Genomic DNA, 15323 nt, shown 5'->3' with positions numbered 1-15323 from the left:
TTCCTCATCTCTAAAAAGGGAGATCATTCCTCAATCTCTGGAAGTCACAGGCCTATTCGTTTGTTGCTTATTCATTAAACAGTTACTTGTTTGGCACATATCACGTGCCAGATCCTGTGCAAGGTCCTGTAGATGTGGTGATGGTCATACAGAACCTACCCCTGCCCTCAACTTGCTGAGGGTGGGGATGGAGGATGAAATCGCTCTGTCAGCTATAAAGCCTTGCACCAGTCTGGTCATTTTTCCACTTCTTATCTCCCAATAAGGTTGTAATCGGGTTAACTCTTAGCTTCTTTATTTCCTTATCTCCATATCCTTAAGCAAATCTCTTCCCCTTCTCGAGATGATTTCTTATTCCCTATATCCAGCTCAGGGTCTATGATTGGCTTTAACTACGAAAGGAAGAAAATTTTCTAGGGGAGGAGACCTCACTATAAAAGAGGAAATAGGAGCAGAAAAAGCTGAGAATTCCTAAGCACACTTGACTTTCTTTAGTAAGTATCCCCTCCTCGTCTCTCTTCGCTACTCCTCTTATATTTCACGCCCATTCCCCCGCCTTTAGTAGCTGCTACTCCTCTTATATTTCACGCCCATTCCCCCGCCTTTAGTAGCTGCGGTCTCTTTAAATGCGCTCCTCCCCATAAAATAGGCTGTGGGGCGGAGAGCGCGTTTCTTCCCGGGGTTGAACGTTAAGTTGTTTGTCCGTTTCGGGCTGCCGTCCCGCAGATCCGCCATATTGTCTGCTGAAGCTACTGCTGAAGCTGCCGCCGCTGCCGCTACCGCCGCCAAGTAGGAGCGAGCGGAGCCGCGATGGGTGAGTAAGGACGCCAGGCAACTGGGGACTCGAGCTGAGGCAGTCCTGGGGCTTGGGGTCTAGCGGGAACCTGTCTTCGGTCTGCAGGAGATGTCTGAGGTCCTCTCCAAATAGGTTTGAGGGGAGAAGCCAGGCCGGCGGAGACGCTCAGGCCAGTTTGGGGCCGGGCTAGGGCCCTGGCGGGAGCAGTTTTCGAGGGCTGGTTCCGGGAACACCTTTGCCACGCCTGGAGCCCCCACGTGGTGTCCCAGGGCTGGAGCCCACGAGTTCCCGAGCGCCCTGCGCCGAGACCGGGGCTGGGGGCGAGCTCCCGGCGGCAGGCCGGGGCGGCGTTGAGGGAGCCCTCTCCAGGCGTGTTTGACCGACGCGCATCTTGACTGGATTCGGGGACTCCTCTGAACTCAAGGGAGATCCTGCCTGCGTCTTGAGTAGAGTCTTCTGGTAAGGGAACCCAGGCGAGCCGGCTCCAGGCCCGTAACCAGGGGCAGCCATGCCGTAAGCAGCCCGGGCCGCTGAAGGCCGGCAGAACTTGCCGAGCCACGGGCGGAAATGGGGTGGTTCGGTTGGACTCAGAGTAACAGCCTAGAAGTAGAAAACCACAGGCCAAGACCTGGGGGTCATATGTAGTAGATTGGGGATTTCAGGGGTAGGCTTGGCCCCGGTTGGGAGAAAAGGAGCGACCTGTTGCTCTCTGAAGGGACTCCGGCTGGCAAGGCCTGTGCGCAGAGAGAATACGATGGCGAAGTCTTTGGACTTGGCGACAGAACCATCAGCGAAGAGCTGTTTCCTCTTAAGCATTAAAAACTATCCATTGCTAAGCTGTTCCTACGCGTGGGCATTGTTCTGACTGCTTTACATGTCACGTTTTATTTAATATGCACAACCTAATGAGACAGATAACAACTGTTACCCCATTTTACAGGTAAGGAAACTGAGACTTAGAGGTAAAGTAACTTACCCAAGGTCACACAGTTAGTGGCTAAATCAGGGTGATCCCTCCAAAGCCCTAGTGTAAAGCTGCAGTTCTTTATGGCTTGGCCACCTAGTGGTTGGGCTGGAAAAGGGGGAGGAACGCTTTTGACCCTAGGCAAAGTTGTAAAGGTGTTTTTTTGTGCTTGTGGGCCCACTTTAAAATCTTCAGTCTGAATGAAACTGAAAAACTCCAGAGTGAGTCGCTAACCCCAACTGTTGTGTGCGGAGGGGTGAGCTAAATGATATTCTGGGATTGAGTTTTGTTAAGAACCGTGATCCTGAGGAAACGTAAATTATTCCCTGGAGCTGCAAGGCAGTAGCTTTAGAATCAGATCTGGTATTACAATCCTGTCTGTCACTTTCTAGGACTCTCATCCAGAGAAGTCAACGTAAATATCAAATGCGGTAGAAAGCATCTAGCACGGTCCACAGTAAATGTTATTTTCCTTTCCGGTTCTTTCTTTTCCTCATCATTTTCCTCTAGGAGGGGAAAGGGAGTGTTATCAAGATGTTTGAGGACTAAGATAACAGTGTTCAGCCCTAGTGAGGGCTCCGTAGGCTTCGGAACAGGTTCTTTTCTACCTTCGGTAGCATTCCTTTCCCTCAACCACTCCGGTTTCCAGAATCCATTGTCCAGCCTGATGGGCTTATCTTTCTTTGTAACTGCAGCTTTATGTTATCAATGGAATTTTTAGGGGACTTTTTTTCTGTTACAGATTTTTCTGTTGGCTTTCAATTTTAGGAACACTGGTGCCTCAAAGGGAAGGAGCTAATGTTAAGTTTATTCAGCTCAGTGAAATAAGTTTATAGATTGGGAGCCACCTCAGGAAGATAACACAGCTAGTAAGCAGCACAGCCAGAAATGAGATCTTTACCCATTTTGCTGTACGCAAGCCTTTTAGAAGAGTTAAGATGTGAAGTAAAATTAGTCCTTTTCTGGCAGACTTTGAGATGAAAGTTTTTATATGGAGCAACAAAGCCTGAGGATGGTCCTGAAGGGGATTTTTAGTCTTGGATCAGGTGGCCTCCCTTTATCTCTCCAGCTCCATTTTAGATACCTCTCCCCTGTCCCATTTGGTCTTTCTGAATGTCTAGCTATTGGTGTTTGTGGTTTTTGCCTGATCCTTATACATATAATGTGAGTGAAACTAGGATACGTTTAATCCTAACATGGAATCAGAGGTAGTTTGAGTTATCCCCATTCATAAATGAGTAAACTGAGACTTTAAGAAGGTTAGGTGACTCATCCAAGGCTGGTGATCTAGGCCCTTTGTGTTCTGTGGATACTAACACAGCCCTCACCATACCTCCATAAATCTAGAACCTCCTGTATTTCACTGCCTCTCAGGTGTGCTCTACTCAAGGCCTGGCCTATATCGTATACCCTTTGTCCTGTGCCAAACTTCATTAGCTTTAACAGACTTTTTTAGTGATTTCACTGCTGTTAGGAGCCTGTGGGGGTGATGCTTGCCGCTCTGGAAATTACTTATTCTGACCCTCCTTAGCAGAGACCAGTCTTAAGACTAGGCCTTGGTAGATGCTGGTTGTTTTATCACCCATTCTTGCCATCTTGCTAACCAGGAATCTGGCAGCCCCTCCCCAGCCCCAGGGATAGGTCTTGATTAATATAAACTATAAACCAATCATTGTAATTCTGTCTCCTGAGGCAGTGATTGATTTACGCTTGGGTGTGTGGTGCAGCTCTGGCTAAGTAGACAGGAAGGGAAGCCTGGGGGACTTCTGGAAAAGACTTCCTTATTTAAAAGAGATTTGCCAGGTTTTATTTTATTTTTTTTTTGCCAGCTTCTATTTTAACTTGGGTATCACCAAAGTATGAGAGAATAAATAAATAAATATGGGCAAGCTGTAATAATAGCCAGCTCTTAAGTAGAACTTGCTATGTGCTAGGCACGAAGTACTAGAATATTAACTCCTTTACTTCTCAGATTCTCAGGTTCTGGTTAAGGAAACTGAAGCATAGAGAAGTTTAGTAACTTGTGCAAGGTCAGAGCTACTAAAACTTACTCAGTAGTATGGTTGTAGCCAACATGTGGGCTGTTAAGGGCTGTGTTCTGCCTCTGGAAAGGAAACAGCCCTTTTCTGACTCTGAAATTGGCTTTAGTAGTGCCGGGGTCCTGAGGCAGAATTTATAAACAAGAGGAAGCAGTTCTGAGGGTGAGAGTAGAGAAGATGGGAAGAATCTGATGTTTTCTTGATGTTTTTGAGCCACTGAATTAGGCATCTTTGGAACTGTCCTATCTCTTGGTTTAACTAGATACTGAAGGCCACTTCTAGTCTGGTTTTTGGCTGCAAATAACAAAACTTTTCTAACTGAAACACTTCCTGGTCAAGAAGTAACTTAGCCCATTTCTTCTTTTAGTTTCCCTCCTGAGTTGCCCACCCACTTGCTCGTGACAGCTACTTGCAGAGCTGCCACCTAATCATCAGTCACCACCTAAGTGTCCCACAAGCCTCACACTCCCCTTTCCTGGCCTACTTTTCCTGCATTTTTGTAAATACTAGAGCCATTGGCCCAGACACTGGGGCATCTATCCATCTTTGGTTGCTCACTCTTTTCTTCCCTTTCTGTATTGGCAGTTGTTAAAGATGTGATCATGTTTACTTCTGAATTGCTTTGTGTAGGTTTTTCTCACAGCAGAGACCCACAAAGAGTAGTAATTCTGTGCTCTTTAACCTTACCGAATCTCAGGCTCCTCAAAGTAGAAATGTGGATGGGGATGTCTGGGTGGCACATTTGGTTGGATGTCTGACTCTTGGTTTTGGCTGGGGTCATGATCTTGAGGTTAACAAATAAGGCTCTGCATCAGGCTTCACACTGAGGTTTACACCCACCCCCAACCCACCCCCTGCCCCCGCACGTGCTTGTGCTTTCTCAAAATGATAGATAAATCTTTAAAAAAGTGAAAATACGGGTAACACTATTAATATTAATGAGAATTTCTTGAAGTACTAGATATCAAAAAGAGTGTGAGTTGTAAAGGTATTATTTTAGAAGTCCTCCAGATCTCTTCTGTAGCTTCCTGTTCCACTGCTCTAATTCTTTCCTATAGCAGTGTTGCTAAAACACCCGTTCGATCTTGTCACTCTGCGCCTTAGTTTAGGAACATTCACGGACTTAGTATCTACAGGATAAAATCATAACCCATACAGTTTGGTATTCAAAGCCTTCCTAATGATTTTACTAATCTTATTCTATTTAAAGATTTACCTACATATCTTGCACTCCATTCAGACTACCTCCTTTGTATGTTAGCATCACTGGCAAGAAAGTAACAGTCCCTCACCTGTCTTTTCCTGTGGAAATCTTGCCTGGTTTTCAAGGTCTAATTTAAATGCTGCCTCCTTTCTGAACTCTCAAATACTTTATACCTTCCAAACTGGAAGTGAACTCTCCTCTGAATTCTGTAGCACTTTGCTCTTGCCTTTCATAGAGCCCATTTCGTATTCTTTCTTGTGTTACAGTTAATTAATCTGTAATACAGGGGCACCTGGGTGGCAAAGTAGGTTAATGGTCTGCCTTCAGCTTCTGTCATGATCCCAGAGTCCCAGGATCAAGCTCAATGTCAGCTCCCCGCTCAGCGGGAAGTCTGCTTCTCCCTCTGACCCTTCCTGCTCTCATGTTCTCTCACTGTCTCTCAAGTAAATAAATAAAATCTTTAAAAAAAAATAATCTGTAATATAATTCGTTCTTCAACCAGTAACTTAATCTCCACAACCTTATAGTTCTCATCTCTAATATAGGAATAATATCTACGTCAAAGGAGTGTTAGGCAGATTGTGTGCAAATGCATGTAAACCATTTTAGCATGGTGTTTTATTATCACGTAAATAATTACAGTAATTGCTTTTAGTCACTTAGTGAATAAATGAAGGACTTACTATGTTTCAGGCCCTATGCTAAAAATAGATTAATAGATGAAATAGTTTGTCTTTGAGGGGAAGGCAGAACACATTATGAAAACTTGTCAGAAACATACTTTGAGGGGCCAAGCAGGCAATGGTTATTCACCAGTTTTAGCAAATGTTTATTGAATACCTAGTATGTGCAGTGACGGTTCTGCTCTAGGCCCTGGAAATACAGTGGTGAACAAAACAGACAAAAATCTGTCTTTCTGGTGAAATTTCAGAGTTTATATTCTAACGGGTAATCAACCACATGGAGACTGGCAGGCCCGCTACAGAGGTCTGTGTGGTCAATGCAGCTCTAGCCAATTTTTGCCAAGGGGACTGGAGGTCTAGCATTGCCTAATTTCCCATTGCTTTCCACAGTCCCTCTCGCCTTGAAGTTAGAAATCCAGAAATCCAGATTTTCATGATGTTATTGGATTAAACATTTGTAAATATTACAGGGTAACTCTTAAAATCTAAAAAGCTTGGAGCACCTGAGTGGCTAAGTAGTTAAGCCTTTGACTTGATCCTTAGCTCAGGTCTCACTCAATCTTATCATCCTGAGTTAAGGCCCCATATTGGGCTCTATGCTGGGCATGGAGCCTACTTTTTTTTTTTTAAGATTTTATTTATTTATTTGACAGACAGAGATCACAAGTAGGCAGAGAGGCAGGGGGAATCAGGCTCCCTGCTGAGCAGAGAGCCCGACGCGGGGCTCGATCCCAGGACCCTGGGATCATGACCTGAGCCAAAGGCAGAGGCTTAACCCACTGAGCCACCCAGGCGCCCCCATGGAGCCTACTTTAAAAAAAAATTTTTTTTTTTAACCTTAAGCTAACCAAACATTTGGATATTTGAGCCCAAATATAGTCCAAGAATTGCCTGACTTATAAAATATTAGAAAATAATATTCTATATATTTTATAAGCTACTTCTTAGTCTGTGTATTTTTATTAAAAAAAAATTTTGAAAGGATGAAGACAGGCTCTTGGGTGGTGTGATCAGTTGGATATCTGACTCTCAGTTTTGGCTCAGAGTTGAGATCGAGCCCCATGTCTCAGACTCTGTGCCGAGCATGGAGTTGGCTTGGGATTCTCTTTCCCTCTGCCCCTCCCCCCTTGAGCATTTGTGCTCACTTGCTCACTCTCTCTCAAAATAAATAAATCTTAAAAAAAAAAAAAAAAGAACGCTAGGGTGCCTGGGTGGCTCAGTCCTGAAGCGTCTGCCTTTGGCTCAGGTCATGATCCCAGGGTCCTGGGATTGAGCCCCGCATCGGGCTCTCTGCTCAGTGGGAAGCCTGCTTCTCCCTCTCCCACTCCCACTCCCCCTGCTTGTGTTCTCTTGCTTTGTCTCTCTCTGTCAAAAAAATAAAATAAAATCTTAAAATAAATAATAAAGGATGAGGACAGACATTTTTAAAGTCTTGCTGATTATGATAGCATTATGTATTTAGTAGGTATTCTTTTTTTTTAAGATTTTTTTTTTATTTGTCAGAGACAAAAAGAGACAAGCGGGGGAACAGCAGGCAGAGGGAGAACTAATACATATATTAGTATATTAGCAAATATACATATACTTTTTTTTCCTACCTCCTAGTTAATCTTGTGCACCACACTTTGGAGACCAGTGAAAAATGGTAAATATTTGGATGAGGCAGACCAGAATGCTGTGGACACATAGAGTAAAGGGGTACACCCTAGCCCAGGGAATCAGGGAAGGCCTTTAAACTAAGTGAGATCTGACCTATGGAGTAAGAATTGTCAGTGGCAGGGTGGGAATGATTATTTCAGAACCAAAAGATTGGTAGACTAAATGGATTAGTAGCATGGAGGGAATGATATTTGGACTTTATCCTGATGATAGTGAAATGCCGTTGAAGGGTTTTAATCTCAGAAGTGATCAAATTTATTTATTTATATCACTTGGACAGCTCTAGGAGGATGAATTTGGCTGTAATAAGATTGCAGAAAGAACCGACTAGGAGGTTTTTTTTAAGTGGTTGGTTCTTAAGTAGTGCAGTAGTCCTGGCAAGAGATGATGATGTGAATGAGGTGGTAATAGTAGGGAATAAGAGAGTTAGGAATTTGAAAGAGCAGGACTTGGTTATTAATTTCACCTGGAGGCTGATGGGGCGGGTGAGGGAATTAAGCATGACTCCTAGAGCTCTTGCCTTAAGCAGCAGAGTGTATAGTGATGCTGTTAACTGAGATGAGTTTAAAATTTTGACATTTTGAGGTGTCTCTGACCTCTAGAGGAAGATGTTCAAAAAGCAGTTGGGGGGCGCCTGGTGGCTCAGTGGGTTAAAGCCTTTGCCTTCAGCTCAGGTCATGATCTCAGGGTCCTGGGATCGAGCCCTGCATCTGGCTCTCTGCTCAGCAGGGAACCTGCTTCCCCCTCTCTTTCTGCCTGCCTCTCTGCCTACTTGTGATCTCTGTTAAATAAATAAAATCTTTAAAAAAAAAAAAAAAAAAAGAAGGCAATTGGATGGAGAAGTCTGAAGCTCCAGGAGTGAGGTCTGGGGATGGAGATAGATGTTTGATCATCTATTGATCTGTATATGGTAACTAAAACCATGGAATCACTGATGTATCATGAGAGATGGGCTAAAAAGAGAACCCCAAGGTGCATCAGCCTTAATATGCAAGAAGCGGATAAGCAGCCAGACTTGGAAGAAGAAAACTGTCTCAAAAACCAAGAAAAAAGAGTCTTTTTTCCTTTTTTTTTTTTTTTTAAAGATTTTATTTATTTGACAGTGAGAGAGACTGAGAGAGGGAACACAAGCATTGGGAGTGGGAGAAGGAAAAGCAGGCTTCTTGCTGAGCAGGGAGTCCGCAACAGGGCTCGATCCCAGAATGATCCCAGGACTCTGGGATCATGACCTGATACAAAGGCAGACGCTTAATAACTGAACCATCCACGTGCCCCAAAAAAGAATATTTCAAGAAGGAAGTGGTCAGGGTTGAGTGCTGCAAAGAGGACCAGCAAAACATGGACTAAAAAGAATGGTTGAATTTAACATCATACACCTGATCAGTTGCTTTTACAATAACAGTTTTGACAGCATGCAAGCAAGTTGGAGCTGGCTAAGGAATGAGTGAAGAGAGGCAAACTGTTTCAAGAAGTTTGGAGTATATGGAGAAAGAAGAGGTTAATGAGGCTCTTATAAAGTCTACCAAGAAATCCTGATGACCTGAGTTAGGGCAGTTGGCAGTAGGAATAGAGAAAGAGAGTGTAAAAATAATTAGGAAATAAAACTGGCATTTCTTATTGGTTGGATGTGTGGGGTAAGGGGAAAGTTGTCAAGAGTAACTCCTAAGTTTCTGGCTTGAAAACCTGAGAGAGATGTTGGTGCAGACCGCCTGATTCCTTGTATCTGTATATTCTCAACCTTTTCTTTCTCAACCCTCCTAAAGAAGGAAGAATTTAGAAAAATTAAATTAGGAATTTAGAAAAAAATTTTAAAAGGAATTTATTTTCTAAATAAATAATAATAATAAATAAATTAGAATAAATAATTCTAATAAGAATTTTCTAAAGTTTTTTTTCCTGATGCATCCCTCCCATGAAACTCTCACACACAGATATACTCTTTTATGTACAGTAGTATATCTGTGCTTTATACATAAAAAGAGTAAACATAATACTTGGCTTCTTACTCAGTATAAGGTTAAGAATGATGAAACAAATTTTATGTTAAAAGTTAAATTTAAAATCTCTTTGCATTTAACTAAGTTTTATAGCCATATTTACTGAATAACTCGATATAATTTATGTGAATGATAATGTATCAAATTACATATGCAAATTAGCATTTATAATAACTAATGTAATAGAAAATTAAAAATCGGTCAAAGTTGTTCATTTTCTAATAATAGAAAAAAATCACTTAAAGTTATTTTTGGTGAACTTTTAAACTGCTTGATATGAAAAACTTTTACAACTTAACCAGCTTTTAGATACTCTTTTAGATATTGTTGACTTTTTTCTTTTCAATACTTGGCATTACTAATCATGACAAATTTTAGTTTGTAGAATTAAATAATATAAACTTTAATTTCCCAAAAACCCTTGTCACACACAAAAGCTCCAAGTATAAAACATAGATAATCCATAAGGTATAACAGGTCACTTCTTATATGACTTTGAGATCCAGTGGTCAGTCAGGAGAAAGTCCCTCAGTTGGGGCCATCTGTTCACCATAACTTTGTAGTACAGATCTTGCATACTTATTACTGGCTGCCTTCCATGGAATCAGTGTCAGTACTGATCTGATTAAAGAATCTGCCTTCAGCTCAGGTCAGGATCCCAGGGTTCTGGGATCAAGTCCCCCATCAGGCTCCCTGCTCAGCAGGAAACCTGCTTCTCCCTCTCCCACTCCACCTGTTTATGTCCCCTTTCTCCTGTGTCTCTCTCTGTCAAATAAAATCTTTCAAAAAAAAAAAAAAAAGCTGCTCATGTAATACTCAAGGAAACCTAATGAGAGAAATTAAATAGTAAGAAATAAGACTTTATCGATAATGTTGAGCTTTGGAGCATCACATATCATTGTAATATCTAAGTCCCCACACTCCCCTGAACCAGTTTTACCCTTTTGGGTGCAGTATTTCCCTCATTGAGAATGCATGCCTTTAAGAAACCGTTTATGCCAGATATTTCAGAATTTTAATCGTTTAGATTTTAGAAAGACATTATAATGTATAAGAGTTAGATAGCACCCCTAACAGAGTGTGGGATAGTCATATATAGTCAAGTATTATTAATATTTTGTATGAAGCCATTGAGTGGGATAAATAAAGACTGTAGTCTCATGTTTTGTTCGAGTTTTGCTGAATGTGTTTTGAAGCTGTATTTACTAAATATTTTATTTTCAGAGCTCTTCTGACTTCAGAATTTCAAATAAGGGATTATGGATTGTGAATTAAGAGAAATGTATAAGGAGCAGGTTTATAGAAAAGGTGATAGTTTAAAAAAATTAGCGTGCTTTTTTTCAAAAAGATGTTTCTTGGGGGGGCCTGGGAGGCTCAGTCAGACGTCTACCTTGATCTCAGCTTAGGTCTTGAGTTCAAGTCCTGCATTGGCCTCCACCCTGGGCAGGGAGGCTACTTGAAAAAAGAAGAGGTGTTTCTGGGATATGGGTGAAAGGAACCCCTTAGGTATTAAGTGTGGACTACAGGTGTGGATTTGAACGTTACCGCCATCTTCCAAAGAGGCCGTAATTGTCTAATGAGGCATGATTGGAATTGCTTATTTTGGGGTGAGGTATATGGTAGAGAATAAGCCCTTAAAAAAAAAAAAAAGATTTTTTTATTTGAGAGAGAGACTGAGGGTAAGTCGCAGAGGGAGAGAATCTCCAAGCAGACTCCGACTGAGCAGGGAGTCCAATACAGGGCCTGATTGCAGGACCCGTGAGATCACTACCTGACCAAAAACCAGTAGTTGGACACTCAGCTGACTGAGCCACCCAGGCATCCCAAGAATAGGCTCTTTTTTAAAATCCTGACTCATTGGTTCTTACAGCCTGGCTTTGGTGGGAGTGAAGATAGACTAGAAAGATAAAGATCAAGAGAAAGGAGCTACAGTGTTAGCAGAAAAGGAAAAATGACCTGTTAGAAAGAACAAGAAAATATAGCTGTCTTTGAACCTAAATTACTAGAAATTGCCCTCATGGGGAATTGAGGCCTTTCAGAGTAGGAGCGGAGAAGAAAAAGAAAATACCATTGATTCAGCACCGAGGCCCTAGACACTGTCATATTACTTCATCAGTTCTACAGGACTATAAAGTTTATTACGCTCATTTTATAGATAATGAAAGTAGAGACTCAGAGGTAGTGGTTATGCCGTTGGGATTGGAGCCCAACCCACCTGCCTCCCAAATTGGTGCTCTTTCTCTCAACACCATTTTGGAAGGAGTTGACAGGGTTTGAGGGGCAACACTGGATGTCTGTCCACAGCATGCCTTCTGAGGGCAGAAAGGATTCCCTTTGTGTGGCCTCTCAGTCTGGTTCTCCTCCCCCATATTGTCTTGGGCCCTTTGTATATGGGGCCTCAGAAGACTGCCTCCCAAAATTGGCTCCTCCTTTTTGGATTCATATATATGGGTTAGAGAAATCTCTGCTTTTAATTTGTCAGAAGGGCTCTTGGAAAAGCCCTTTCTCAGATTACTAAAAGTTAAAAAAAAAAAAAAAAGAGCTAATCAGAGAGATTTGTGTAATTCAGCCCACAGACAGACAATGCAGAACCCACCTTGTTCACAGACTAGGGATGGAGAAGCATGGTGCTGCAGAATAGAGGCCAACTAGCCAGCAGTTTACTCTTATATCTCAGGGATGTTTTACTGTGGACCTTTGTTTTTATACCTAACCAAACTGTTCTTGTTCCTCAAACCAACCGTGGGCTTTCTAATCGCCTAACCCTTGCTTCTGGTGAACTGCTCTCCCTCCCCATCTCTTAAATTACCTTCAGAAATAGATTTTTTTAAGATTTTATTTATTTGACACAGAGAGAGACAGCAAGAGGGAATACAAGCAGGGGGAGTGGGAGAGGGAGAAGCAGGCCTCCCACTGTGCAGGGAGCCTCATGCAGCACTGGATCCCAGGACTCTGGGATCCTGACCTGAGCCGAAGGCAGATGCTTAATGACTGAGCCACCCAGGCTCCCCAGCCTTCAGAAATATTAACCATCTAGTGGGGCGCTTTGTCGGCTCAGTTGGTTAATTGTCTTGCACACTTGGCTCTTTCTCTCTCTTTCTCTCTCTTTCTCTCTCTAGTATGTTCTCTCTCTCTAATAGATAAATAAAATCTTGAAAGAGAAAGGAAAGAATGAACAGACAAATGAACGAACGAAGGAATATTAACGATCTAGCCTTCAAAGGCCCCTTAGAGCTTACACTCAGGACAGATAGTTCTCACTCCCACCTTCTGAACTCATTGAACACTTAGATTTATGGCTTTTATATTTTTTATTAACATACAATGTATTATTTATTAGCCTCAGGGGTACAGGTCTGTGAATTGTCAGGCTTACACACTTCACAGCACTCACCATAGCACATACCCTCCTCACTTAATGGCTTTTATTCTTGATGCTATGAGAGTAAAGTAAGTTGTAAAACTTCCTAAAGGCAGAAACCTTCACACAGTACCTGGCACACACATTTTTTTAAATGAATAATAAATCACTTGTCTATTTGAGTTAGTTTGGAGATGATTATTTGGAATATATAATTTTTTAAAGATTTTGTTTATTTTAAATTCATTTAATTAACATAATGTATTATTGGTTTCAGAGGTAGAGTTCAGTGATTCATCAGTGTGATAAGATTTTATTTATTTGGGGGTGCCTGGGTGGCTCAGTCAGTTAAGCGGGCTGCCTTTAGCTCGGGTCATGATTCCAGGGTCCTGGGATCAAGTCCTGCATCGGGCTCACTGCTCAGTGGGGAGTGTGCATCTCCCTCTCCCTCTGCCTGCCACTCTGCCTACTTGTGCTATCTCTCTGTCAAATAAATAAATAAATAATCTTTAAAAAAAAAAAAGATTTTATTTATTTGGGCGCCTGGGTGGCTCAGTGGGTTAAGGCTCTGCCTTCAGCTCAGGTCATGATCTCAGAGTCCTGGGATCGAGTCCCACATCGGGCTCTCTGCACAGCGGGGAGCCTGTTTCCTTCCCTCTCTCTCTCTTTGCCTGCTTCTCTGCCTACTTGTGATCTCTGTCAATAAATAAAATTAAAAAAAAATAAAAAGATTTTATTTATTTGACACAGAGCACAAGCAGGGGGAACAGCATAGGGAGAGGGAAAAGCAGGCTCCCTGCTGAACAGGGAGTCCATTTTGGGGCTGGAACGCAATGTGGGGCTCCATCCCAGGACCCTGGGATCCTGACCCAAGCCAAAGGTAGACGCTTAACCGACTGAGCCACCCAGGCACCACAAGATACTATTTTTAAGTAATCTGTACATCCATTATGGGGCTCGAACTTACAACCTCAAGATCAAGAGTTGCACACTTTACTGACTGAACCAGCCAAGTGCTCCCATTTTTTTCTTGATTTCCTTCAACACTGTGAGTGCTTAGAAGATATTCAGTGAATATTTTGGGACTGGCTTAAATGGAAGTTGAGCTCTTTGATTACTCTACCTTAATTCATCTTAGTTCCTTGTAGCACCTAGTGGCAGTGGCAATAAATTATCCCAAAGAAGGTGGGACCTGTCAGGTTCTGCACAGTCTCCAAAGGATAGTTGAAAATTTTCTTCTGGAGAAGCTGAAACTATAGCTATCCTAGTCCTGTCCCGTGTTTCTCACTGCCCCTTATTTCCCACCCCTGGGTCTGACCATTACACACCTACATATAGACTCAAGGGCCAAAAGGACTAGTAAATCTACAGGAGAATTAGGATTAGAGAGCTAGTCTTTAGGGCTGTCAACATCTGATTGATTCAGTACTTCAGTGTGCCATACTTAACTTAGAACTTTGAGCTTGGAATACGTAGTTGTGTATGCAGATATTTTGTCATATGGTCTTTTAGCCAAACCACCTAGTTATAGATTTAGCTTTGTTTCCTAGAGTGATCACTGCTCAGCCCAGTCCTGTGAGGATCTGCCAGATTAGGAGTAGCCTTAATATGGCCCCATTGTGGACAGATCCATTTGTCCCATAGAAGAGCCTCTCCCATTGTCTTGGTGACTAGCACTTCTGACAGGCTGGCAGATAACACCCTGAGAGCCTCATGCTGTCATACCTGTTTATATACTGTTTTGTTTGTAGTATTTCCTGGTCATGAAGCTAGGGGAGAAATTCCAGAAGTTTGAAAAGCTATTACCAAACCTAATCCAAAAGTACTTTTGTGTATATTCTCAATTTATCTTCATAACTCTGAGGGATGAGACAGGGCAAGGGTAGGAAAATCAAGATACAGATAAGTGACACCCATGGTTGTGCATTTATTGAATAGCAAGACCAAAAATCAGATTGTCTAGCCTTGTAGCTCCTTTCACCAGTACCACACTGTTCCTAGCATGCCTTTTTGTGGTCCATCTAGCATAACTGCCTTCTCTCAGCCTTGCTGTTTCTTTCTTATACAAACCCTTGAAGATATTCTGTCCATTTACATAATGTTGAACTTTTTTAAAAATTTATTTTTTAAGATTGAGAGAGCAGGGGGAGGGGCAGAGGGAGAATAACGGACTCCCAACTGAGCATGGTGCCCAGCGGTGGGCTCTGTCTCACTACCCGAGGTCATGACCTGAGCTGAAATCAAGAGTCAGATGTTCAACTGAGCCAACCAGGCACCCCCATAAAGCTGAACTTTTAAAAAACCATTTTCAAGCCCTACACCAGAGTTCAGTGACATTTATGTCAGCTCATGGTATTTCCCTCATCTTGATAATCATCAGTGTAGCTGCCACCACCACCCGCCAGTGACTCGCTTCTACACACAAACGCCTGCATGCACGTGGGGTGGGGCACTTGTCAAACAAGGAGGATTAGCTCAAATGCTTGTTTTTGTTTTTCCTTTGAAGTGGCAAACAGCCTTCAGATGACTGCCTAACCACCTGTCAGTCCCTCCATTTTTCTACTTATGTTGCTATCAGTGTTGTTGTCATCTAATATTTGTATTCCCCACTCCTGGCAAG

At 42.4% G+C, this 15323-nt stretch overlaps 1 protein-coding gene across 2 annotated transcripts in view; it reads left to right on the top strand.

The window, feature by feature from the left end:
• Window positions 1-721: 721 nt before the first annotated feature.
• Window positions 722-15323, top strand: part of KPNA6 (karyopherin subunit alpha 6) — a 58136-nt gene continuing 43534 nt past the window's right edge. The window contains exon 1 of one of the 2 annotated variants that reach the window (XM_046000282.1): window positions 722-814. In XM_046000282.1, the coding sequence (XP_045856238.1) occupies window positions 811-814 (4 nt within the window). In that variant the 5' untranslated portion in view covers window positions 722-810. Of the gene's footprint in view, window positions 815-1121; window positions 1256-15323 lie in introns of those variants that run through there. The other variant, XM_046000289.1, reaches the window with a different exon arrangement.

This window comes from Meles meles, chromosome 1 (genome assembly GCF_922984935.1).
Source record: "Meles meles chromosome 1, mMelMel3.1 paternal haplotype, whole genome shotgun sequence".
NCBI classification, from domain to species: Eukaryota; Metazoa; Chordata; class Mammalia; order Carnivora; family Mustelidae; genus Meles; species Meles meles.
Note: the sequence above shows the minus strand (reverse complement) of the source record. Positions and strands in the feature narration are given on the sequence as shown.